The 27,966-nt window shown below is 37.5% G+C and overlaps 1 protein-coding gene across 3 annotated transcripts in view; it reads left to right on the top strand.

Moving 5' to 3' along the window:
- The window catches only part of ATP8B4 (ATPase phospholipid transporting 8B4 (putative)), a 299,618-nt gene that overhangs the window by 3,762 nt on the left and 267,890 nt on the right, over positions 1 to 27,966 (top strand). For 2 of the 3 annotated variants that reach the window (XM_018054183.1, XM_013967148.2), the window contains exons 1-2: positions 677 to 825; positions 14,488 to 14,555. In XM_018054183.1, the coding sequence (XP_017909672.1) occupies positions 14,528 to 14,555 (28 nt within the window). In that variant the 5' untranslated portion in view covers positions 677 to 825; positions 14,488 to 14,527. Of the gene's footprint in view, positions 1 to 676; positions 826 to 14,487; positions 14,556 to 27,966 lie in introns of those variants that run through there. The other variant, XM_018054182.1, reaches the window with a different exon arrangement.

Below are 27,966 nucleotides of genomic sequence, written 5' to 3'. Positions count from 1 at the left end.
CCAGTATCTTCATTCTGCAAGCCCTATGGGTGCTGGCAGTTGTCACTGACACCAAATATGATGATAACATTATCTATACCTCCTACTCTCACTTCATAGTCAAAACTGCACACATGTAGGACTGAGGCTTGGGCTTATTCTTTACTTTATCCATCATTGGTCTAACCTCCGAAGGCTGAGATTTCCCTTTTGGACCAAAAATATCCCTTCCCTGGAGTCTCAGAGCTGTGCTCCCTCCGCCACCCCATCCCTTAGAGGCCTGGAGCAGGGGGAATATTCTTGGGCTGATACAGTGTTGCCAGCATATATGATTGCAAGGTCACCATGTCCAGAGGTGGGAGGACTCGCTGAAGCTTTGCTTTTGAGCTTCTGGGAACCTAGGGCCAGAGGGAGAATAGGGGCAGGGGCAGGACCAGAGAGGGTGGATAGCAGAGGAGGAAAGAAGGGGCTAACTCCCTAATCCTGCCATCCCTCTTCCCATCCTTAGGCCCCACTATTGCTCAAGCAGAGGGGTTCTTCCACTCACCTAGCCTCAGCCCACCTCCCCTCTCTCTTGGTGGATTAGTCTTCAGAAAGGAGGTGGGTTGGGTTGGAAGGCATGTGCCTTAGTGAGAAAGTGAAAGAGAAGGAAACAGGGAAAGGACACTGAGAGAGTGAAAGCAGAGAAAAGGGGAGGGAGTAGGAGGAGAGAGGACAGATGGGGAGGAAGGGAGGAGAGGGAGGGATCACATTTTTATGGAGTGAGCTGTATATTCTCACAACAGCCCTGGGAGGAAGGCATTATTTCTTCTGTTTTACAGATTCGGAGAGTGAGTCTTAGGAAGGGTAAGTGACCTGGTCAGAGTGACACTAGATAGAAAGTGGCTGAGCTGAGATTGGGGTCTGCTCTCCAGAAAGTCTTTCTTGTTCAGGACAGTGCCTCCCAAGAGGAAGAGGAGGCAGAGCTGGGGAGAGAGGGAGGCAAGAGCAGAATGGAGACAGGAGAACAGACGGGTGGTGGGGGCTGGAGACCTCACAGGGGTGAGGGCTGAGTTGGGCTCCTTGAAGCTCTCTGGGGTCTTGTTGCTGAGTTCTGAGAACTGGAGAGGATGCACTGCTCAAAGGATGTAGAGGATCCTCCTCGGGCACACCCCTGTTCCTCCCTTGACCCTGAGATGAAGCCAGGCTGAGGGTGCTCCCTGGCAGCACTCTGGCGAGAAGGGAGAGCTGCCAGGAATCTGCTTGCCCTACTTTCCTGGCTTCAGCTGCTCCTCCTGTCCCTTCTCCAACTGCTCCACCCCTTCCTTTCCCCTTTCTTTTCTAGTCTCCTCTGATTCCTTTGTCTTGCTGTCCCCCTCCCTCATATTTTCCTTCTCCCTTCCTACTGGTTTTATTCCCTCAATTTATCGCTATGGCCCTGGATCCCCACTGTAAATACATCTTCTCTTTAAAGTCTCATTACCCAGTTGCAGTTACCTCCTTTGCTGCAGAATGTCTTACAGGAGTTACCCTTACTGTCCTCATTTTATCCTAATGTTTATTTAGACATTTTGACAGAGGACATTCAGAGGATTGCCTTCAAGATAGCTATATAATGAGCTCCCTTTTCCCAACGACCTGTCCAGGTATGTTCTGAGGCTTAGACAGCTTACTTGCCCTGGATTCTGTAATGCTGGTGGAAAAAGCAGGAATCCAAGGTCAGTTTCTTTGACTGTAAAAGACAAGCTTGCAGCCACCACATCCTGCTGCCCCTTGAGCAGATCAGCTGGCCCTGCCCTTGGTGGCCTGTTGGTGAGTTTATTATGGCCAGGGTGGGTCATTTGTCCTGTATTCTTTAGATCATAAGTCAACAGCATACCAAAAACAGATCTACATTTCTGGGGCAGAGTAATATAGCTCAGAGACAGATGATCTAGACAGATGAACCACAATTTATTAATTGAAAATGTACAGTAGAACTGTCAGGAGGACCAGAATGTTCACTTCAGCATGCGTGGCTAGTGTATTCCTTCCCTGTAGGCAGACTTCTGTGGGAAAGCAAGTTGTTATCAGCAGGTTGCTTGGTGATTGTGGAATTGGAGCAAGGGGAATTAACTGTAATAACCTGATTGTTGAATGGCCTCTGATCTTTAAAGAGAAACTCCATTTTAATCCTTTACTTAAAGTGTTGAGTCACCTGCACCCTAGTGTACCCATTTTAATTGTAAAGTAGGGACCTCTATGAGGAATCATAATATGACCAGTATGCCCCCTTATGCAGACAGCTGCTTGAGTGGCATTTCCAACTTGGATATCTTTTTATGGTCCTTAATCTCAAGGTATCTGAAATCAACTTCTTATTTTCCCTAAACAAACTGGAGTTTTCTTTTGACTTTGCCATTTTTTTTTTCTATTAGAAGAATTACATTCTGTGACCAAGATTCAAAACCTGAACTGGAAATTAAAAAAAAAATCAAATTCTTCATGCAAGCATCACTCTCAATCTTTTCCAAAAGAGTACTCACATAAATGAATATAGGTAAAGTACCTAGATATTATTTGGGTTATATTTCTCTCTCTTCCAACTTTCCCCAGACCTGTCTTTCTTATAAAAATCCAGCAAGACTTTGACACACGAAAACCAACATCTTAACCCCTTGCACGAGATGAAGGCAAGGGTAAGGTAAAACCTATTCAGTGACTTACCTTCTTTCATTTCTTCTGCTTTGGGGTGATTTCAAAAAAGGAACAATGTTTTTATGTAGATAATGTTTGCTTCAGCACTTGTAAATGGTTGAATTTCAAAATCCTAAACTATATTTTATTTTAGCAAATCCTTCTTTATCACCTTTTTTTTTTCCCCCTCAGTCTATTTCCTTAGACCCTCACTGATCTGAAAGTTCAATAGAAGATGGCTTTTTCTTTTCTCTAACATCAGTCAATGTCAGCTGGGGTATTTTGGTGAATTGATAAATATAAGACAATAAAAGAACTAAAATTTACTTCCTCAAATTTACACTATAATCTAAAATATTACTATGAATACTCCATTAGATATATCTGGGTTGTTGTTATTATAAAGAAAAGATTGGATTGGAGGAAACATGGACTTGAATTCTTAATTTTTGTTATAACCACATGTTTTAGAGAGTAAAAACACTTGGATAAGATCATTAATAAGGAACAATTTTCACAAACCTCAGAGAAATGTTTAATTCATACAACAGTGATTATATTATCACTCTGCATTAAATATGAAATAGAGCATATTTTCTACAAAGGCAAAAATGACTAAATTTAAAAAAGATTTATTCATTTTATTAAAAATAAAAAGTTTTAAAGATATTTTGGAAGGTGATATTAGAGAAATTAAAAGCATTGAAATAATTGTAAGGCTTAAAAGGTAATTTTAGAAATGATATGGTTTTGCTTTATGCTTAATTGGGGATTTTAAAATGCAAAGTGCTTGTAGGAAGATCTAAAATAAGAGATAGAAGGGGTTACATGGATATTTTCTCTTTAGTTACCTTTGTATTGCACAAATATATATTATGTTCATCCTGTGTACTGGCTATCTGTTAGTGCTAATCCCTCAAAGCAATCTAGCAAACCAAGGAGAAAGGAAGAAAATGTTGGCCAGTGGCCAGTACTCCTAATAACTTCCTGAGAGATTAAATTTCTTCTTGCCTGCATTCTCATTGGCACCTGTCAGGGTGGAGAGTCCCTTTTGCCATCCTGCTTAAAGAACAGTTCTTCCTTTTACCTGCTCGAGGGACTCTGAGCTCATGAAAACAGAATATGTTAACTTAGTCTCCAGAGAGTTTTCAAGCCCTAACAAGTTGACTTAGAACTTTCTGATGAGCCTTAAAACCCATTGGCCAGATGGGGCCATCAGATCGAGGTGTCGTTGTCACTGAATCCATTCATCTTTTCCCATGTCCACATTTTGTATCTGTTGTGAAATTTTGTTGGAACAAAAATAGCTCCTCATGGATAAATACCCACTTTTGTCCATGTTTTTCTCACAGAAAGTCTTTTCCTCAAAAAAAAAAAAAAAATCCTTTTTGTGCGTCTTCTTTTAGAGTCAGGGCGCTTCCTCTTGCCCTTCTTCTCCCAGAGATTTGCACATTTCCTTCTCCTTTCTCATGCTACTCAGTTTGCCTGCAATGCTCTTCCTATTGCTAACCAAACACTTCTCATTCTTTGAGGTTCTTCCTAGACTGGAGGTGGGGTTGCACAGGAGAATAGCGACCAGCCAGAGAGAGAGAGGCCAAGAAAGCCACAAAGGTTCCCAGTTTGGGAGGATCTAAAACTTTTTTGAACTTGCAGTTGGGGTCTAGGAAGAGAGAGTTGCTAAAAGGGAAATGACTTTAGTATCAGGAAGCTCTTACTTCATTCCTCATAGAAACTGAGAAATTAATTCTTTCATTTAGCAGACATTTATTGAGCACTGCCGCATGCCAGTCATGCATTTAATATGGAAGATACAGCTATGGTCCAGACAGATCAGTTCTCTGCCCCACTGGAGTTTGTAGACTAAGGAGAAAACAGCTGATATGATAGGCAAATAAATTCTAGAATTATAGGGGTTCTGAGATGGTAAGTTCTTGATTCTATGGGAGCGTATAGGAAGTGGTCTTATCTCTGATTTGGGGGGCCAGGGGAGAGCTCCTAGAGGAAGTGCTAGGAGTGCAGTTTGAGTTGATATTGAAAAGATAGGTACAAATTAGTCAGGTGAAAGGATTGACCATGGGTATTAGATTATGACTGACAGAGGAGACAACATGAATCATGGCCTTCAAATGGAAAAAGCTGAGCTGAGTATTTCTGTAGTATAGACATGAGGGGGTGTGAGGAGGAATGGGGACTGTAAGGAGAGTGATGAGAGAAATCAGAGTAGAAAGACTAACAGGGTCCAGGTTGCAGAGGGGCCACGGAATCATGTGGAATTTGATCTTTTAATTTTTTTAAGGCCAATAGGAGGTGATTAAAAGGTTTTAAGTAGGGGTGTGACATAATGCTGTTTAACTTTTATCAGTATCACTCTGGCTTCAGTGAGGACCTGAGTCTATGGGTGGTCAGGGCTGGAACAGGGAAACCTATTAATGAAGTAAGGCAGGGAAAAGCAGTAACTGGTCAGCAGGCCTGTCCTGGAGGTATCTGCTGCCTAGGGTTGGGGAACAGTGAAGGGAGGGGAGGATTGTTTTAGGCAGCCTTGTAGCAGTTCATAGAAGGCATGGGAAGAGGAAAAGAAGAGTTATTGATGGGTCATATTGGAGGACCTCTCGGCTTCTCACAGCACCCAGCAGTAGTAACCCCATCTTCATGTTGGATTCATCAATATTAGTGAGTTGTCCCTGGAAAAGCAGTGGGTCTTAGAAAGTGTTGATGGCCCTACATGTCAGGGACACCTTGCAGTGGGTGTTATTCCTTCAGCACTGCTGAGGCTATGGCTTTTCCTGGCTGTAGTGGATGGGAACTTGTAAATCTAGGTGCACAACAGGGAGAAATGCTGATGGTTCAGGCTTTTTAGATTATAGAAATTGATAGTGGAGAAATAGGTGTTGATGAAATTCCTTTGCATCCTCCTTTCTTGTAACTGCTAAGCCATAAGCCTTGCTCTTCCTCTTTTCTGGTCTTTAGATGAGTGACCAGCTTCTTCTTTCGTTGGTGTTTAATGCATCCTGCCACACCACATCTTTGAGCAGAATAAACAAGTCATTCTCTTGCTAACCTAGGGAATATGAATTCAGAAGCTCTCCTTACTGTCATGTGTTTGCAGAGGTGTCTGAGTTCATGTCCATGGTCTACTGGGTTGACGTTGTTTACCCTTTATTTATTCATTCTAAATCCTTAATGGAGTTTGCCATATGAAAGAAATGAGACCACATATAGGGGAAAAATGAAACATTATTCTGCCCCCTATTTATTTCTAAATTATTTTTTCTTTCAATTTTATTGAGAAGTAATTGACATACAGTGCTGTGTAAGTTTAAGGTGTATAGCATAAGACTGGACCTACATCATGAAATGATGACCACAATAAGTTTAATGAACATCTGTAATTTCATATAGATAAATTATTTTTGTTGTGGTGAGAACTCATAGGATTTACCCTCTTAACGACTTTTGTACGTAACATACACTACTGTTACATTGATCATGGTTGCACTTTACATGCTTAGTACTTATCTTCTAACTGGAAGTTTGTATATTTTAATCACCTTCATCCAACTCCCTCTCTTTCCACCCCTTGTCTCTGGTAATAACAAATCTGATCTCTTTTTCTATGAGATTGTTGTTTGTTTTTTGAGGTATAATTAACCTATAACACTTTAGTAGTTCCTGGTGCACAACACAATGATTCAGTATTTCTTATCATCACCATTATAAGTCTAGTTACCATCTATCACCATGCAGAAATATTATATTATTATTTACTATATGCCCCACACAGTACATCTCATTCTCGTGATTCATTTGTTTAGTCACTGGAAGTTTATACTTCTTAATCTCCCTGTTTCACTCATTCTCCCTCCCTCTGTCTCCCCATCCCTGCAACCACCTGTTTGTTCTCTGTATATGTGTTTCTGTTTTGTTATATTTATCCATTTGTTTTGTTTTTTAGATTCCACATATGAGTGAAACCATACAGTATTTGTCTTTCTGTTCTTTCACTTAGCATAATACCCTCTAGGTCCATCTATGTTGACATCTATGTTGTCCATCAAAATTGACAAAATTTCATTTTTTTTATGGCTGAATAGTATTTAATTGTTTATATACACCACACCTTTATCCATTCATCTATCAGTGGGTACTTAAGTTGCTTCCATATCTTGGCTATTTGCTTCCATATCTTGGCTATTATAAATACTACTGTGATGCACATGGGGTGCTTAATGTCTTTTTGAGTTAGTATTTTTATTTGGAAAAATATCCAAAAGTGAAAAAATACCCTAAAGTGAAATTGCTGGATCTTATGGTAGATACACTTTTACTTTTTTGAGGAATCTCCATATTGTTTTTCATAGTGAAAGTGCATAAGAAAACTCTCTTTCTCTGCATCCTTGCCAACACTTTCTATGTGTCATCATTTTGATAATAGCCATCTGACATGTGTGAAGTGGTATCTCATTGTAGTTTTTAAAAAATTTAGTTGATTTGTAATGTAATTTTTACTGTACAGCAAAGTCCAGTTTTATATATATATGTGTGTGTGTGTATATATACACACACACATATACACATTCTTATATTCTTTTCTGTTATTGTTTATCACAGGATATTGAGTATAGTTCTCTATATGCCTGCCAATGCAGGAGACATAAGAAATGTGGGTTTGATCTCTGTGTTGGGAAGATTCCCTGGAGGATGGCATCACAACCCACTCTAGTATTCTTGCCTGGAGAATCCCGTGGACAGAGGAGCCTGGCAGGCTACAGTCCATGGAGTCACAAAGAGTTGGACATGACAAGTGACTTAGCCGGCACACATACTGTAGGATCTTGTTTATCCATTGTGTATATAATAGCTTGCATCTGCTGATTTCAAATTCCCAATCCCTCTCTCTTCAACTCCCTTCCCCACTGGCAACCACAAGCTTGATTTTTATGTCTGTGAGTCTGTTTCTTAGTTAAGTTCATTTGTATCATATTTTAGATTCCACATATACATGGTATCATGTTATTTGCCTTTCTCTTTCTAATTTAGTTAGTATGATACTCTCTGGATCCATCCATTCTTTTTTATGACTGAGTAGCATTCCATTGTGTGTGTGTGTGTGTGTGTGTGTGTGTGTGTGTGTGTGTGTGTGTGTGTGTGTGTGTAGTGCATCTTCTTTATCCATTTGTTTTTCAGTGAACATAGGTTATTTCCCTATGTCTTGGCTATTTTCAGTATTGCTGCAATGAACATTGGGGTGCATCTCATTGCAGTTTTGATTTGTATTACTCTGCTGATTAGTGATGTTGAGCATCTTTCTTATGTATCCATTTGCCATCCATATGTATTTTTTTGGAAAAATGTCTCTTTGGGTCTTCTGATTATTTTTTAGTGGGGTTGGGTTTTTTTTTTTGATGTTGAGTTGTATGAATTCTTTGTATATTTTGGATGTTAACTCCTTATCAGATGTATCATTTGCAAATATCTTCCCAAATGCAGTAGGTGGCCTTTTTGTTTTGTTGATAGTTTCCTTCACTGTGCAAGTTTTTTAGTTTGATGTAGTCCCATTTTTCTTATGTTTTCCTTGCTTACTTCATACATATACTTTTATATATTATGTAGCACATATACATTGGAGAAGGCAATAGCAACCCACTCCAGTGTTCTTGCCTGGAGAATCCCAGGGATGGCGGAGCCTTGTGGGCTGCCATCTATGGGGTCGCACAGAGTCGGACGCTATTGAAGTGACTTAGCAGCAGCAGCAGCGCATATACACACACGCATATATGTATACCACACACATATACTTTTTCAGATTCTTTCCCCTTATAGGTAGGTTATTACATAATATTGAATATAGTTCCTTGTGCTATACAGTAGGTTCTTGTTGGCTACCTGTTTTATACAGAGTGTGTATATGTTGGAGAAGGAAATGGCACTCAACTCCAATATTCTTATCTGGAGAATCCCATGGACTGAGGAGCCTGGTCCACGGGGTCGCAAAGAGTCGGACACTACTGAGCATGTGTGTCTGTTAATCCCACCTCCTAATATATCTGTTTCACTACCCCCTCTCCCATTTGTCAATCATAAGTTTGTTTGCTCTCTTTGTGAGTCTCTTCTTGGAAATAAGATCATTTGTGTCTTTTAAAATTTTAGGTTCTATGTGGAAATAATGTTTGTATGATTGTTGTCTTTGGCTTACTTTACTTAGTACCTGGTAGTCTTTAGGTACTTCCATGTTGCTGCATATGGGCATTATTTCATTCTTTCTTATGGCTGAGTAATATTCCATACACATACATGTGCACATCACGTCTTTATTCATTCATCTGTCAGTATACATTTGGTTTGCTTTCATGTCTTGACTATTGTAAATAGTGCTGCAGTGAACATTGGGTGCATGTATCTTTTTGAATTATGTCCAGGAGTTGGATTGCAGGATCATAGGGTAGCTCTATTTTTAGCTCTTAGATGAACCTCTATACTGTTCTCCATAGTGGAGAGGGTTCCTTTTTCTCCACATCCTCTCTAGCATTTGTTGCTGATAGACCTTTTGATGATGGTTATTTTGACTACTGTGAGGTGATACCTCATTGTAGTTTTCATTGGCATTTCTCTTATAGTTAGCAATGTTGAGCAGCTTTTCATTTGCCTTTTTGGTCATATGTATGTCTTCTTTGGAGAAATGTCTATCTAGATCTTTTGCTTATTGGGTTTTTGTTTTTGTGATATTGAGTTGCATGAACTGTTTGCATATTTTGGAGCTTGACCCTTTGTTGGTTGCCTCATTTGCAAATACTGTCTCCCATTCTGTAGGTTGTCTTTTCTCATTGTTGATGGTTTCCTTTGCTGGGCAAAAAGTTTTAAGTTTAATTAGGTTTGACTTGTTTATTTTTGTTTTTATTTCCATTACTCTGGAAGAGGGGATCCAAAAAGATATTTCTGTGTCTTACATTTAGGTCTTTAATCCATTTTGAATTTGTTTTTGTGTATGGTGTTAGGGAATGTTCTAATTTCATTCTTTTATATGTAGGTGTTCAGTTTTACCATCACCACTTATTGAAGAGAATGCTTTTTTCCCACTGTATTCTTGCCTTCTTTGCCATAGATTAATTGACCATAGATGAGTAGGTTTATTTCTGGGCTTTCTATCCTGTTTCACGAATCTTCAGTTCCATTTTTGTGCCAGTACCATACTGTTTTAATGATTGTAGTTTTGTACAATAGGCTTAGGCTGGAGTCAGGGAGCCTGATTCCTCCAGCTGTTTTTCTTTCTCAAGACTGTTTTTGCTATTTGACGTCTTTTGTGTTTCCATACAAATTAAAATTTTTTTCTAGTTCTATGAAAAATGCCATTGGTAATTTGATAGGGGTTGAATTAAATGTGTAGGTTGCCTTGGATAGTATTGCCATTTTGACATTATTGATTCTTCCAAACCAAGAACATGTTATATCTTTTGATCTATTTGTGTCTTCTTTGATTTCTTTCATCAGCATCTAATAGTTTTTGGAATACAGGTATTTTGCCTCCTCAGCTAGGTTTATTTCCAAGTATTTTATAGTGGTAAATGAGATTGTTTTCTTAATTTTTTTTTCTGATCTTTCATTATTAGTGTATAGGAGTGAAGCTGATTTCTGTGTTTTAAATTTTTATCCTGAAACTTTACCAGATTCATTGAGTTCTAGTAGCTTTCTAGTAACATCTTTAGGATTTTCTATGTATAGTGTTGCATCATCTGCAAACAGTGACAGTTTACTTCTTCTTTTCCAATTTGGATTTGTTTTATTTCTTCTCAAATTGTTGTGGCTAGAACTTTCAAAACTATATTGTATAAAAGTGATGAAGACTAGACATCTTTGTCTTATTCCTAATCTTAGAGGAAATGCTTTCAGTTTTTCACCATTGAGTGTGATATTAGCTGTGGATTTGTCGTATATGGCCTTTATTATGTTGAGGTAGTTTCCCTATGCCCATTTTATGGAAGATTTCCTTTCCATTTTATAGAAGTTTTTCTTTTTTTTTTTTTTAATGGGTGTTTAATTTTGGGTGTTTAATTTTGTTGAAAACTTTTTATGCATCTATTTAGATCATATGATTCTTATTCTTCAACTTGTTAATGTGGTGTATCACACACTGATTTTGCAGATATTAAAAAATCTTTGCATCACTGTGATAAATCCTACTTTATCATGGTATATGATCCTTCTAATGCATTGTTGGATTTGGTTTGTTAGTATTGAGGATTCTTATGTCTGTGTTAATCACTGATATTGACCTGTAATTTTCTCTTTTTTGTGATATTTTGTTTGGTTTCATAATCAGGGTGATGGGGGCCCCATAGAATGAGTTTGGGAGTGTTCTTTCCTCTGCAGTTTTTGAAATAGTTTCAGAAGGATAGGTGTTAGCTAATCTGTAAGTGTATAATAGAACTCACCTGTGAAATGATCTGGTCCTGCCTTTTGTTTGGGAGTTTTTTAAATTACAGGTTCAATTTCAGTACATATAATTGGTCTGTTCATAATTTCTGTTTCTTCCTGACTCAATCTTAGTTGATTGTACCTTTCTAAGAATTTGTCCATTTCTTCTAGGTTGTCCATTTCATTGGTGTATAGTTATTCATAGTAGTCTCTGATACTTTGAATTTATGTCCTGTCAGTTGTAATTTCTCCTTTTTCATTTCTGATTTTATTGATTTGAATCCTCTCCTTTTTTTTCTTAATGAGTCTGTAAAGGTTTATCAATTATTTATCTTTTTAAAGAATAATCTCTAGTTTCTCTAATCTTTTCTATTGTTTTTCTTTGTCTCTATATAATTTATTTTCAATCTGATCTTTATGATTTCTTTCCTTCCACTAACTTTGGGTTTTGTTTGTTCTTTTTCTAGTTGCTTTAGTGTAAGGTTAGGTTGTTATTTTTAATTTTTCTTGTTTCCTGAGCTAAGCTTGTATCACTATTAACTTCCCTTTTAGAACTACTTTAGCTATGTCCCACAGGTTTTGGATTATGGTATTTTCATTTTTATGTTTCTAGGTATATTTTAATTTCCTCTTTGATTTCTTCAGTGAACCATTGGTTGTTTGTAGCATATTGTTTAGCTTCTATGTGTTTGTGGTTTTTGCCGTTTTTTCTTGTAATTTACTTCTAGTCCCAGAGCACTGTGGTTGGAAAAGATGCTTGGTATGACTTCAGTTTTCTTAAATTTACCAAGATTTCCTTTGTTGTCCAGCATGTGATCTATTCTGGAGAATGTTCCATATGCACTTGAAAAGAAGATAAATTCTTCTGTTTTTGGATGGAATGCTCTATAAATGTCAATTAAATTGATCTGTTCTAATGTGTCATTTAAAGCCTGTGTTTCCTTATTGATTTTCTGTCTGGATGATGTTTCTGTTGATGTAAGTGCAATGCTGAAGTCCTCCACTATGGTACTACTGTCAGTTTTCCTTTTATATCTGTTAACATTTGCTGAATATATTGAGGTGCTCCTGTGTTGGGTGCATATATAATTGTTATATCTTCTTCTGTTGATCCCTTGACTATTATGTAATGTCCTTTTTTGTGTCTTATAACAGTCTTTATTTTAATGTCTATTTTGTCTGATAGGAGTACTGCTACTCTAGCTTTCCTTTGATTTCCATTTGCATAGAATACCTTTTTCTGTCCCCTCACTTTGAGTCTGTGTGTGTCCCTAGATCTGAAGTGGGTCTCTTATAGACAACACATATATGGATCTTGTTTTTGTATTCATTCAGCCAGCCTATGTCTTTTGGTTGGAGCATTTAATCTATTTACATTTGAGATAATTATTGATATATATGTTCTTATTGCTATTTTAAAGTTGTTTTTGATTTTGTAGGACTTTTAAAAATTCCTTTTCTCTTTTGTTTACTTCTCTTGTGATTTGATAACTATCTTTAGTGTTGTGTTTGGATTCTTTTTCTTTTCTGTGTGTTTATCTATTATAGATTTTTTGTTTGTGGTTACCATGAAGTTTTGATGTAGCAGTCTATATGTATACATGATTGTTTTAAGTTGCTGGTTTCTTAATTAATTTATTTAAAAAAATTTTTTTTAAATTTTTTTAAATTTTAAAATCTTTAATTCTTACATGCATTCCCAAACATGAACCCCCCTCCCACCTCCCTCCCCATAACACCTCTCTGGGTCATCCCCATGCACCAGCTCCAAGCATGCTGTATCCTGCATCAGACATAGACTGGCGATTCAATTCTTACATGATAGTATACATGTTTTAATTTAAAATGCATTTCAAATAGCTTGCATTTGTACTTTACTCTTCTCACAGTTACTGTTTTGACATCATATTTGTGTGTAGATGATATCCTACTTTTACTATATGTTTACATTTATTAGTGAGCTTTACCATTTTGTAATTTTCTTGTTTCTAATTGTGGTCTTTTCTTTTATGCTTGAAGAATTGCTTTAGCGTTTGTGGTACCACTTGTTTGGTGGTGCTGAATTCTTTCAGCTTTTGCTTGTCTATAAAGCTTTTGATTTCTCCATCAATTCTGAATGAGAGTCACGCTGAGCAAACTATTCTTGATTTTAGGTTTTTCCCTTTCTTTACTTTGAACATATCAAGCCACTCCCTTCTGGCCTGTACTGCTGCTGCTGCTCAGTTGCTTCAGTCGTGTCTGACTCTGTGCAACCCCACAGACGGCAGCCTACCAGGCTCCGCTGTCCCTGGGATTCTCCAGGTAAGAACACTGGAGTGGGTTGCCATTTCCTTCTTCACTGCATGAAAGTGAAAAATGAAAGTGAAGTTGCTCAGTCGTGTCTGACTCTTCACGACCCCATGTACTGCAGCCTACCAGGCTCCTCTGTCCATGGCATTTTCCAGGCAAGAGTACTGGAGTGGGGTGTCATTTCTGGACTGTACAGTTTCTGCTAAAAAATCAAGTGATAGTCTTATGGGGATTCCCTTGTTTATTATTTGTTGCTTTTTCTTTCTTGCTTTTAATATTTTCTCTGTCCTTAGTTTTTGTCAGTTTGATTACTATGTGTCTAGGCATGTTCCTCCTTCATTTAATTCTATTTGGGACCATCTGCACTTCCTGGACATGGGTGACTCTGGAAGGAATCACACTTGGCGCTTAGATAAAAGGCAGGTGTTGGAGCATCACCTCTGTAATATTCAAATTTACAGAGTTTTGGATATATTAGAAAATTTGGCTCCATTTTAATCCCAAATTGAATTTCATACTTGTTCTTACTTTAAGTTGTTCCATATATCTGCTATAATACAAATAGGTAATTTTTATATAGAATTGTCTCTCTTAAAATTTTTAATTGAAATAGAATTGATTTACAATGGTGTGTTTGTTTCAGGTGTACAGCAAATTGACTTGGGTCTCTCTCTCTCTATGTACATATATATGTACACATATATGTATATGTATGTGTATATATATGTGTATGTATATATGTGTGTACGTATATACATATGTGTATATATATGTGTGTATATATACACACATATATATACATTCCTTTTTAGATTCTTTTCCATTATAGGTTATTACAAGACATCATACATAGTTTCATGTACTATACAGCAGATCCTTGTTGGTTATATATTATATATATAGTAGTGTGTATATTTTGATTGGAAACTCCAAATTTATCCCTTCCCCCTTTCCAATTTGGTAACCATAAGTTTGTTTTCTGTGTCTGTCTGGTTAGATTTAAGTCTCATAAATGGAGTCTGTTATTCTTTGTTGTGTTAATGAGTTCCTAGTCATCTAAATTTGACTAGGAAGAAAGCTGAATGATGGGAATTTTTGGTTGACGAGTGTTTCTCAAATACTAATGTTTTGTACATATCCCGTTTTCTTATATAGGCCAGCTGTGAGGCCTGGTGAAAAATAATCAAGTGCAATAATGTTCTGCGGTAAGAAGAAATCACTTGGTAAGTATTGAGTTCTTCAGGAGATACAAAGCAAATAAGATTTTTTTTAGCATTCATTTTAATTTCAAAGAGGTATAATTTATAAGCAAAAACCACATAGATCTTGAGTGTTCTGTTTGAGCTTTGACAATTTTATGTAGATTTGTAATTATCACCAAAAAGCAAGAGACAATATTTCTCTCATTCCAGAAAGTTCCTTATGCCCTGCTTTTTCATTTTCCCTGCATTGTACAAAACCACCTTCTGATTTCTATTTGGTTGATTTGCCTATTTTTGAAATTAGTATAAATGAAACCATGCAGCATGTATTCTTGTGTCTTCTTTCACTAAGTGTAAGGTTTTTGACATATTTCCATGTGGTTGTATGTATCAATATTTTGTTATTAAGGTTTTTTCTTGTAAAGCAGTATTCCATTGTATGAATACACCAACACTTAAAACGAAGATCATATGGTTAGAAATAATTTAGGTTCATTATGGCAAAAAACATTTGGTTTTTGGTTGAGTAATTTGTCTAGCAGAACAGTTTTAATAGTATTCTAGTGTTAAGAAATACAGCATTGTGACCTGAGAGTATTAATCTTGTCTTAAACCTTGTTAGTCAGTGACAGATTATTGTGTAGTTTTTCCTTTAGTGGAGGTGTATTTGGTTTATTACTGCTGCTTTATTTCAGACTTGTTAGAGAGGAAAGGCTGGATTAGAGTATATCTAATACTCTTCTTCTAATCCTATGTGTGACAGTTGGTTAACCCACTTTGATAGGCAGTTATTTCTTGGTGCAATCTGTTCACTTGTTGGACACATTCATTCCAATGTTCAGTTTCATAATGAGCTGAAATCTGTCTCAGTGTAATTTGCACCTGTAGGTCATTAGTTATGCCCTCTGGGGCAATATTTTCATATTTCCAAAGCTTATTTCAGAGTCTAGAATTATTGTTGTCATTTTTTCATTTTCAAATAAAGTGATTTATTTATACCTAGTCACTGGTATTATCTTAATAATGTAAACATTAGATTAACCAGTTTTGACAAGGACAAGTTTCCAACAGAATCTATTGTTGCAAGGTTTTGATAAGTTCAGTTTCACTCTTTTAAAATAATTTCTATGTATATATGAATGCATATGTATAAAATAAGCAATTTTTTATGAATAAAAATAAGAAAATAGAAGTAACTGTAATTGGACAGTCCAGAGATAACTGCTCCAGAGTGCCATGTTGCCCAATTTAGAGGGCTCCAATCAGTGACATCTATTAATACGTTAATGTATATTTATCCACATATCTCCAGAGGGAACTATGGTGTGCATCATTTTGAAACTGGCTCTTAAATCATAATGTTGAAATCATAGATACCTTTTCTACCTTAAACTTTTCTCTATAACATTTTTTTTTATATTTTCCTCTAACTTTTAATTTTGAAAATGTTGGAACTTACAAAAAATTGGAAGAATGATAAACACCCAAATACCTTTCACCTAAATTCTACAGTTGTTACATTTTGCCACATTTGCTTCCTCTTTTTCCTCTCCCTTCTACCAGCACACACCCAAACACATGCATACACATAAACCTTTTTGTTATTGAAGACATCATGACTTCTATCCCCAAATACTTAAGCACAGATCTAAGAACAAGGACATTCTCCATCTTAACTGGAGTATTGTCACCACATCCAAGAAATGTAACATTTAAGAACAAGTAACATACATTCCATTTTTTTCAGTTTCCCCAATTGTCCCCACATCTCATGTCTCAGAGCTTGTTTTTATTTTTGGTATGATACGTAATTATAATGTTCACACATTGTGTTTGGCTTTAAACTCTTTTAAATTTTCTTTTAGATTTAGAATAGTTTGTCATCATATTGATTTCTGGCAAAAGTCCATTCCAAAAGTCATTCCACTTAGTCGTTTTGGATTGAACATCTTGGGTGCAAATACTATGAAATAATACTTAAATGGGAAACTAATAAATTAGTTAACTTGAACCACTCTTGATGGGGAACACAACTTGCTGATCTTCCTCATATAGAATTTCATTTTACAGACTGTCATAGCTATTTGTAATGAGCTATTAAGTAGTCCATTTGTAAATAGCTTTGTAATGAGGTGAAATGTTGCCGCATAGTTGGGACTATATTCACTGTGGTGCTAATTGGCAGAGAAAGCTGAGGCTACTTCCTTCCTCTTGGACTTGTTACAGTGGCCACATGACTTGAGGCACTGACTTTGGTGTCACCATCATTTGCATCATCATGATTGGGAATGTTACATCTTTCAGTTTAGTTCAGTCGCTCAGTCGTGTCCAACTCTTTGCGACCCTATGAATCGCAGCACGCCAGGCCTCCCTGTCCACCACCAACTCCCGGAGTTCACTCAGACTCACGCCCATCGAGTCAGTGATGCCATCCAGCCATCTCATCCTGGGTCATCCCCTTCTCCTCCTGCCCCCAATCCCTCCCAGCATCAGAGTCTTTTCCAATGAGTCAACTCTTTGCAGGAGGTGGCCAAAATACTGGAGTTTCAGCTTTAGCATCATTCCTTCCAAAGAAATCCCAGGGTTGATCTCCTTCAGAATGGACTGGTTGGATCTCCTTGCAGTCCAAGGGACTCTCAAGAGTCTTCTCCAACACCACAGTTCAAATGCATCAATTCTTCGACACTCAGCCTTCTTCACAGTTCAACTCTCACATCCATACATGACCACAGGAAAAACCACAGCCTTGACTAGACGGACCTTAGTCGGCAAAGTAATGTCTCTGCTTTTGAATATATTATCTAGGTTGGTCATAACTTTTCTCCCAAGGAGTAAGCGTCTGTTAATTTCATGGCTGCAGTCACCATCTGCAGTGATTTTGGAGCCCCCCAAAATAAAGTCTGACACTGTTTCTACTGTTTCCCCATCTATTTCCCATGAAGTGATGGGACCGGATGCCATGATCATTTTCTGAATGTTGAGCTTTAAGCCAACTTTTTCGCTCTCCTCTTTCACTTTCAAGAGGCTTTTTAGCTCCTCTTCACTTTCTGCCATACGGGTGATGTCATCTGCATATCTTGATTCTTTAGATTATCAATTCTTGTAGATCTCTTTATAGACTGGAGATCTTTGTTGTTTAGTTGCTAAGTCATGTCCGACTCTTTGTGATTCCATGGACTGCAGCACTCCAGGCTTCCCTATCCTCCATTCTCTCCTGGAGTTTGCTCAAGTTCATGTACATTGAATTAGTAATGCTATCTAACCATCTCATCCTCTGCTGCTCTATTCTCCTTTGGCTTTCAATCTTTCCCAGCATCAGGGTCTTTTCCAATGAGTCGCCTCCTCGGATCAAGTGGCCAAAGTACTGGAGCATCAGCTTTGGCATCAGTTGATGCTGGAGACCTTATTCAATCTACAACATTCATTTATTTACCATTTTGCCACATTTGCTTCCTCTTCTTCCTCTCCTCTCCTTCCTCTCCTCTCTCTTCCACTCCTCTATCCAGGCAGTCTACAAACATTTTTGAGCACCTATGATATGCTAGGTAGTACCAACTTTACTTCACATAACTTTTTATGATTTAGTAAAAACATGTATCTTTATACAATTAAGTTTACAGTAGCAGTGATAACTTAATAACAATTTACCAAACATCACTACCAGTATGTTTTCCAGAGGAGCACAGACTGGAGAACTTCTAGTCAGCCTGCTGTTGTCAGGGGGAGAATCAGGCAGAAGTGATATTTTACTTCAATGAGTTATTTAAGATCTACATTTAAGAAATGTGCACTTATATTTACATAAACTTTCACAACATCATCAGGAAGCTTGGGACATTGATGATGTATGTGAAAATATAACAAGCCAATCATTAAGTATTGTGGGAACATAAGAATTTTCTCTCAGATATATGCTTTACTATTTATTATCTCCATATCCACGTAAATCTCACAGTCTTCAGCATGTGGAAAATTCTAGCTAACTGACTCAAGTATTTAAAACACACTTAGAGTCTATTTGTTTGTTTGTTTGTTATTTGTAATTCATCCTTTTGGTGTAAGCTTGAATGGGAGGTCCAAAGATAACCACGTTAAAGCATATATGTGCTTCATATTTTACATATGAACAACAAAGAATGTTGTTCATATGTAAAATACCTAATTCAGATTTTAGGTTGTTAGGTAATATGGGAAGCAAAAGAAGTAGATAATTGGAGGCTTTATTTAAGCTCTAAAGCTATTATTGATTCCAAAATGTGAGGGTTGTGGAGCAACATGCATTATTCCATAGGGTGCAGGCTGGGAAGATCAGACCAAGGTCACATTATGTGTTTCATCGGCCCTTCCCAGGCCCCTTCCTTAAAAAAATATTGAAAATTAAGTTTTACAGTTGTGAGAGTTTAAAGACAAATATAATCCAGGTTGGATTCATTATTCAGTCAGTTCATTTCAATCACTCAGTCGTGTCCAACTCTTTGCCACCCCATGAATTGCAGCATGCCAGGCCTCCCTGTCCATCACCAACTCCCGGAGTTCACTTAGACTCATGTCCATCGAGTCAGTGATGCCATCCAGCCATCTCATCCTCTGTCGTCCCCTTCTCCTCCTGCCCCCAATCCCTCCCAGCATCAGAGTCTTTTCCAATGAGTCAGCTCTTCGCAGGAGGTGGCCAAAGTACTGGAGTTTCAGCTTTAGCATCATTCCTTCCAAAGAAATCCCAGGGCTGATCTTCAGAATGGACTGGTTGGATCTCCTTGCAGTCCAAGGGACTCTCAGGAGTCTTCTCCAACACCACAGTTCAAAAGCATCAATTCTTCGGCACTCAGATTTCTTCACAGTCCAACTCTCACATCCATACATGACCACTGGAAAATGTATCCATTATTATTATATCCATTTTTCTTCTAACTTTAAATGAAAATTTAAACATTTTTGTGTTCCTTAAAGGTATTGTGGGCTCCAGGTGCTGCATATACTGTGCCTAGAAAGGAGGCAGTGCTTTAGTTGAAGTTAAGACACCTATATATTATTTAGTAGGTACTTGATTGTTCCTATTGCAAAGGACTTGTGACACAAAAGATGAATAAGACATTCCATTTGTTTCTTTTATATATATACTGGTTCTCTAGTGAAACTATCCATCTTGTTACCATAGTTATTTTAAAGTTCATGTCTGACAGTCCCAATATCTAGATGATCTGTGAGCCTGCTTATATTTTCTATCTCTTGGTTTTCAATAGTTTGTTATTGTGCTGTGCCATACCTGCTAGTTTATTATTAAAATCTATACATTGCATGTGAAAAAGTTACAGAGGGTCTGGATGTTATTTTTCTTCAGGAGATTTACCTTTCTTCCAGAAGGCAGTAAGAGAAGGAACAGGTCATTTTGATCCAGTCAAGGACTGAGACAAGTTAAGGCTGGGTTTCAGTGTTTATAAGACCTTGTATGCTTTAGTTTGTTCTTGCTCTAAGTCAATCCAAATCCTAGTATGTTACTAGGACCCTTCTTCCCTGCCAGGCTCTGAATTCTAATTATTGTCTCGTCTCTGGGCAGGTTAGGAATTACCACATGCCTCAAGGGAAAGGAACAGAGTATCGGGTTCATTTCAGTATATTTCTCTTCTCTGTTGGAACTTTTCCCTTAAAGTCCTGGCTGATTTTGTTGTTCCATGGTAGTTTCAGACAGCTTTGTACATGTCATCTCTTATAATTGTTCTCAATAGATGGGTTTTCCTGATATTTCCTGTTTTATTGGGAAGCAGATTGTTTTAAAACAGTCTGTTTTACAAGATTATCAGAAAGCCTACATTATAAAACATTATTCTATAGTTGTTCAGTTTAGTCAATCAGTCGTGTCCATTCTTTGCGACCCCATGAATTGCAGCACGCCAGGCCTCCCTGTCCATCACCAACTCCCGGAGTTCACTCAAACTCATGTCCATTGAGTTGGTGATGCCATCCAACCATCTCATCCTCTGTTCTCCCGTTCTCCTCCTACCCCCAATCCCTCCCAGCATTAGAGTCTTTTCCAGTGAGTCAACTCTTTGCATGAGGTGGCCAAAGTATTGGAGTTTCAGCTTTAGCATCTGTCCTTCCAGTGACACCCAGGACTGATCTCCTTCAGAATGGACTGGTTGGATCTCCTTGCAGGCCAAGGGACTCTCAAGAGTCTTCTCCAACACCACAGTTCAAAAGCATCAATTCTTCAGCACTCAGCTTTCTTCACAGTCCAACTCTCACATCCATACATGACCACTGGAAAAACCATAGCCTTGACTAGACGGACCTTTGTTGGCAAAGTAATGTCTCTGCTTTTGGATATGCTATTTAGGTTGGTTATAACTTTCCTTCCAAGAAGTAAGTGTCTTTTAATTCATGGCTGCAGTCACCATCTGCAGTGATTTTGGAGCCCCCCAAAATAAAGTCTGACACTGTTTCCCCATCTATTTCCCATGAAGTGATGGGACCAGATGCCATGATCTTTGTTTTCTGAATGTTCAGCTTTCAGCCAACTGTTTCACTCTTCTCTTTCACTTTCATCAAGAGGCTTTTTAGTTCCTCTTCATTTCTGCCATAAGGGTGATGTCATCTGCATATCTGAGGTTATTGATATTTCTCCTGGCAATCTTGATTCCAGCTTGTCCTTCTTGCAGCCCAGCGTTTCTCATGATGTACTCTGCATATAAGTTAAATAATATACAGCCTTGACATACTCCTTTTCCTATTTGGAACCAGTCTGTTGTTCCATGTCCAGTTCTAACTGTTGCTTCCTGACCTGCATATAGGTTTCTCAAGAGGCAGGTCAGGTGGTCTGGTATTCCCATCTCTTTCAGAATTTTCCACAGTTTATTGTGATCCACACAGTCAAAGGCTTTGGCATAGTCAATAAAGCAGAAATAGATGTTTTTCTGGAACTCTCTTACTTTTTTGATGATCCAGCAGATGTTGGCAATTTGATCTCTGGTTCCTCTGCCTTTTCTAAAACCAGCTTGTGCATCTGGAAGTTCATGGTTCACGTATTTCTGAAGCCTGGCTTGGAGAATTTTGAGCGTTACTTTCCTAGCGTGTGAGATGAGTGCAGTTGTGTGGTAGTTTGAGCATTCTTTGGCATTGCCTTTCTTTGGGATTGGAATGAAAACTGACCTTTTCCAGTCCTGTGGCCACTGCTGAGTTTTCCAAATTTGCTGGCATATTGAGTGAAGCACTTTCACAGCATCATCTTTCAGGATTTGAAATAGCTCAACTGGAATTCCATCACCTCCACTAGCTTTGTTTGTAGTGATGCTTTCTAAGGCCCACTTGACATCACATTCCAGATGTCTGGCTCTAGGTGAGTGATCACACGACCGTGATTATCTGGGTCATTAGGTAAGTATTTTAGACTGTTAGGATTAGAAGTAAGAAATGAGCAAAATGAAGTTAAGTTGAATAAGAAAATAATTGTTAATCAATATGTTAATCAGTCTTCTTTACTAGAATGGGTTTAAGCTTTAGCTATGACACATATACAAATACAGATCTATTTTGAGCTGCCTCATTGCAGTGAATAATGCAGTAATACTCAGAATTGCATTCTATGTCATACATGTTTATTGGTGTTAGAACATAATTCCAAATACATTGTTCCAATTCTCCAGTTTATTATTTAGTATTTCCAACTGTGTAATAATCTAATTGTCATACTTTGGTTTTATTAAAAAAATTCTCTTAATTGAAAAATTTCATCCATAGAAGTATAATGAGTTATTATTAAAGATGCTTTATATTCCTTCCATAGACCCACACCTTAGAACAGTCCTTTAATTTAGCATTTGAGCCAGTACCTGGCATATAGTAAGCACCTACTGAATGGTTGCTGTCGTTGTTATTATTTTAAGTAGTCGTAGTAAATGCTGTGTGTGTCTTAAGTTGCTTCAGTCGTTTTCGACTCTTTGTGATTCTGTGGACTGTAGCCCACCAGGTTCCTGTGTCCTGTGGACTGTAGCACACCAGGTTCTTGTGTCCATGGGATTCTCCAGGCAAGAATACTGAAGTGGATTGACATGCCCTCCTCTGGGGGGATCTTTCTGACCCGGGGATTTGAACCCACATCTCTTATGTTTCCTGCACTGGCAGACAGGTTCCTTATCACTATTACCACCTGGGAGGCTATAGAGATTTTGTCTATAAAGTGTCCAAATCTCACTCCCCAGGATGGCAAGAATCTCACACTTCCCAGTCCACAATCAGGATGGTGGACCTATTCTCCAAAACATTACTTTCACTATTTGTTCAAATAGAACTTTGTAATTTAAAGAAAATTAAGATTTTTTATTTCTAGTCTTAATTTTGAAATCTGGATTTTCTTTTGATGGTGGAATGAAGTCTGAAAGTTTATGAGGTTATCCCAAACATGGTATTTTTTATAAAGAAAAATAGTTTTAATAATTCAGAAATGAAAAGCCTACTGTGAATTGTAAACCTGCCTTCATATGATGAATAAACCAATTAAAACATCACATTTCAATGATTTTGACTGGAATGATCTTGTATCACTGTGGTAGTGCTGGTTGTCTTATGTTAATTTCAACTTTGACTGGTAGTTTAATCATTCACTTACTCATTTATCCACTCATCCAGTCAGTCAGCCAGTCATTTCATAGATACATACTAATACCTGTTACTCACCAGACACTGTTCCAAACAGAAAAGAAACAACTGTGGACAAAACATTTTTTTTTTGGTTTGTTTTTTTAGTATAAATTTATTTATTTTAATTAGAGGCTAATTACTTTACAATATTGTATTGGTTTTGTCATATATCAACAGAATCTGCCATGGGTGTACACATGTTCCCCATCCTGAACCCCCTTCCCACATCCCTCCCCATACCATCCCTCTGGGTCATCCCAGTGCACCAGTCCCGAGCACCCTGTATCATGCATTGAACCTGGACTAGCAATTCGGTTCACATATGATATTATACATGTTTCAATGCCATTCTCCCAAATCATCCCACCCTTGCTCTCTCCAGAGTCCAAAAGACTGTTCTATACATCTGTGTCTCTTTTGCGGTCTCACATACAGGGTTATTGTTACCATCTTTCTAAATTCCATATATATACGTTAGTATACTGTATTGGTGTTTATCTTTCTGGCTTACTTCACTCTGTATAATAGGCTCCAGTTTCATCCACCTCATTAGAACTGATTCAAATGTATTGTTTTTAATGGGTGAGTAATACTCCCTTGTGTATATGTACCACAGCTTTCTTATCCCTTCATCTGCTGATGGACATCTAGGTTGATTCCGTGTCCTGGCTATCATAAACAGTGCTGCAATGAACATTGGGTCACACGTGTCTCTTTCATTTCTGGTTTCCTTGGTGTGTATGCCCAGTAGTGGGATTGCTGGGTTGTATGGCAGTTCTATTTCCAGTTTTTTTAAGGAATCTCCACACTGTTCTCCATAGTGGCTGTACTAGTTTGCATTCCCACCAACAGTGTAAGAGGGTTCCCTTTTCTCCACACCCTCTCCAGCATTTATTGCTTGTAGACTTTGGGATAGCAGCCATTCTGAGGCATGAAATGGTACCTCATTGTGGTTTTGATTTGCATTTCTCTGATAATGAGTGATGTTGAGCATCTTTTCATGTGTTAGTTAGCCATCTGTATGTCGTCTTTGGAGAGATGTCTGTTTAGTTCTTTGACCCATTTTTTGATTGGGTCATATATTTTTCTGGAATTGAGCTGCAGGAGTTGCTTTTATATTTTTGAGATTAGTTCTTTGTCAGTTGCTTCATTTGCTATTATTTTCTCCCATTCTGAAGGCTGTCTTTTCACCTTGCTTATAGTTCCCTTTGTTGTGCAGAAGCTTTTAATTTTAATTAGATCCCATTTGTTTATTTTTGCTTTTATTTCCAATATTCTGGGAGGTGGATCATAGAGGATCCTGCTGTGATTTATGTCGGAGAGTGTTTTGCCTATATTCTCCTCTAGGAGTTTTATAGTTTCTGGTCTTACGTTTAGATCTTTAATCCATTTTGAGTTTATTTTTGTGTATCGTGTTAGAAAGTGTTCTAGTTTCATTCTTTTACAAGTGGTTGACCAGTTTTCCCAGCACCACTTGTTAAAGAGATTGTCTTTTCTCCATTGTATGTTCTTGCCTCCTTTGTCAAAGATAAGGCGTCCATAGGTGTGTGGATTTATCTCTGAGCTTTCTATTTTGTTCTACTGATCTATATTTCTGTCTTTGTGCCAGTACCATACTGTCTTGATGACTGTGGCTTTGTAGTAGAGCCTGAAGTCAGGTTGATTTCCTCCATTTCCATTCTTCTTTCTCAAGATTGCTTTGGCTATTTGAGGTGTTTTGTATTTCCATACAAATTGTGAAATTATTTATTCTAGCTCTGTGAAAAATGCCATTGATAGCTTGATAGGGATTGCATTGAATCTATAGATTGCTTTGGGTAGTATACTCATTTTCACTATATTGATTCTTCCGATACATGAACACGGTTTATTTCTCCATCTATTAGCTTGATTTCTTTCACTAGTGTTTTATAGTTTTCTATATATAGGTCTTTAGTTTCTTTAGGTGGATATATTCCTAAGTATTTTATTCTTTTCATTGCAATGGTGAATGGAATGTTTCCTTAATTTCTCTTTCTGTTTTCTCATTCTTAGTGTATAGGAATGCAAGGGATTTCTGTGTGTTGTTTTTATATCCTGCAACTTAACTATATTCATTGAATAGCTCTAGTAATTTTCTGGTGGAGTCTTCAGGATTTTCTATAGAGGACCATGTCATCTGCAAACAGTGAGAATTTTACTTCTTTTCCAATTTGGATTCCTTTTATTTCTTTTTCTGCTCTGATTGCTGTGGCTAAAACTCCCTAAACTATGTTGAACAGTAGTGAAGAAAGTAGGCACCCTTGTCTTGTTCCTGACTTTAGGGGAAATGCTTTCAATTTTTCACCATTGAGGATAATGTTTGCTGTGGGTTTGTCATATGTCGCTTTTATTATGTTGAGGTATGTTCCTTCTATTCCTGCTTTCTGGAGAGTTTTTATCATAAATGGATGTTGAATTTTGTCAAAGGCTTTCTCTGCATCTATTGAGATAATCATATGATTTTATTTTTCAATTTGTTAATGTGGTGTATTACATTGATTGGTTTGTGGATATTGAAGAATCCTTGCATCCCTGGGATAAAGCCCACTTGGTCATGATGTATGATCTTTTTAATGTGTTGTTGGATTCTGGTTGCTGGAATTTTGTTAAGGATTTTTGCATCTATGTTCATCAGTGATACTGGCCTGTAGTTTTCTTTTTTGTGGCATCTTTGTCAGGTTTTGGTTTTAGGGTGATGGTGGCCTCATAGAATGAGTTTGGAAGTTTACCTTCATCTGCGATTTTTCTGGAAGAGTTTGAGTAGGATAGGTGTTAGCTCTTCTGTAAATTTTTGGTAGAATTCAGCTGTGAAGCCATCTGGACCTGGGCTTTTGTTTGCTGGAAGATTTCTGATTACAGTTTCAATTTCAGTGCTTGTGATGGGTCTGTTAAGATTTTCTATTTCTTCCTGGTTCAGTTTTGGAAAGTTGTAGTTTTCTAAGAACTTGTCCATTTCTTCCACGTTGTCCATTTTATTGGCATATAGTTGCTGATAGTAGTCTCTTTGATCCTTTGTATTTCTGTGTTGTCTGTTGTGATCTCTCCATTTTCATTTCTAATTTTATTGATTTGATTTTTCTCCCTTTGTTTCTTGATGAGTCTGGCTAATGGTTTGTCAATTTTATTTATCCTCAAAGAACCAGCTTTTGGCTTTGTTGATTTTTTTCTATGGTTTCTTTTGTTTGTTTTGCATTTATTTCTGCCCTAATTTTTAAGATTTCTTTCCATCTCCTAACCCTGGGGTTCTTAATTTCTTCCTTTTCTAGTTGCTTTAGGTGTAGAGTTAGGTTATTTATTTGACTTTTTTCTTGTTTCTTGAGGTATGCCTGTATTGCTATGAGCCTTCCCCTTAGCATTGCTTTTACCATGTCCCGCAGATTTTGGGTTGTTGTGTTTTCATTTTCATTCATTTCTATGCATATTTTCTTTTTTGATTTCTTCTGTGATTTGTTGTTATTCAGCAGCATGTTGTTCAGTCCATATGTTGGAATTTTTAATAGTTTTTTTCCTGTAATTGAGATCTAATCTTACTGCATTGTGGTCAGAAAAGATGCTTGGAATGATTTCAGTTTTTTTGAGTTTACCACGGCTAGATTTATGGCCCAGGATGTGATCTATCCTGGTTAAGGTTACATGTGCCCTTGAGAAAAAGGTGAAATTCATTGACAAAACAGATTTTAAAAATAAAAAACTCTTAAACCTGTGTGAAGCTTACATTCTTGTGGGGGGAGGGGGAGAGATAGTTAACAATAAATGAATAAGTTAGTCATCTTGTGTATTGGAGGTGTTGCAGTTTTAAAAATGATAATCAGGGAAGGCTTGATTGAGAAAGACATAGTTGAGCAAATATCTGGAAGAATTGAGAAGGGGGGTCATGTAGTTACTGGAGGACAAGCATTTTAGGCAGAGGGACCAGCAGGTGTAAAACTTTGAGGTGAGAGTGTGCCTGGCCTGTTAGAGGAATAACAAAGAGGCTCTGTGCCTGGAGATGACTGACTGAGCAAGGCGGAGGGTGGTGGTTAAGGCTAGATCCAGTTTTTTTTTTTTTTTTTTGAAGCTTTAAACTAATACAAAACTAAGTATTAAAGGTAATGTTCATTTAGCATGAGAAAAAAAAATCCTTATAAGTCTCAATTTTGAAAATCCATAACATACTGTGCATATCACAAAATTCAGAAAAATAACAGCTTTGTTAATTCTCTACTTGATAGACCTTTATAATACCTTTGTTCCTCTACTTTTGGTGCCCTATTTTTTGATTGCCTCTTTTATGACCATTGTTTTGTGCATAACTTTCTATAGAGATACTAGAAAGATAATTCATTTTTCCCTCTAGCACATTAAAATTAGTTTTAAAATTATGATAGCCTAGAATAAAATCACTGCAGATGGTGATTTCAGCCATGAAATTGAAAGACACTTCTTCCTTGGAAGAAAAGTTATGACCAACCTAGATAGCATATTCAAAAGCAGACATTACTTTGCCAACAAAGGTCCATCTAGTCAAGGCTATGGTTTTTCCAGTGTTCATGTACGGATGTGAGAGTTGGACTGTGAAGAAAGCTGAGTGCTGAATAATTGATGCTTTTGGACTGTGGTGTTGGAGAAGACTCTTGAGAGTCCCTTGGCCTGCAAGGAGATCCAACCAGTCCATTCTAAAGGAGATCGGTCCTGGGTGTTCTTTGAAAGGAATGATGTTAAAGCTGAAACTCCAGTACTTTGGCCACCTCATGCAAAGAGTTGACTCATTGGAAAAGACTTTGATGCTGGGAGGGATTGG

The sequence above is a fragment of the Capra hircus genome, chromosome 10, assembly GCF_001704415.2.
Source record: "Capra hircus breed San Clemente chromosome 10, ASM170441v1, whole genome shotgun sequence".
Classification (NCBI taxonomy): Eukaryota; Metazoa; Chordata; class Mammalia; order Artiodactyla; family Bovidae; genus Capra; species Capra hircus.
Note: the sequence above shows the minus strand (reverse complement) of the source record. Positions and strands in the feature narration are given on the sequence as shown.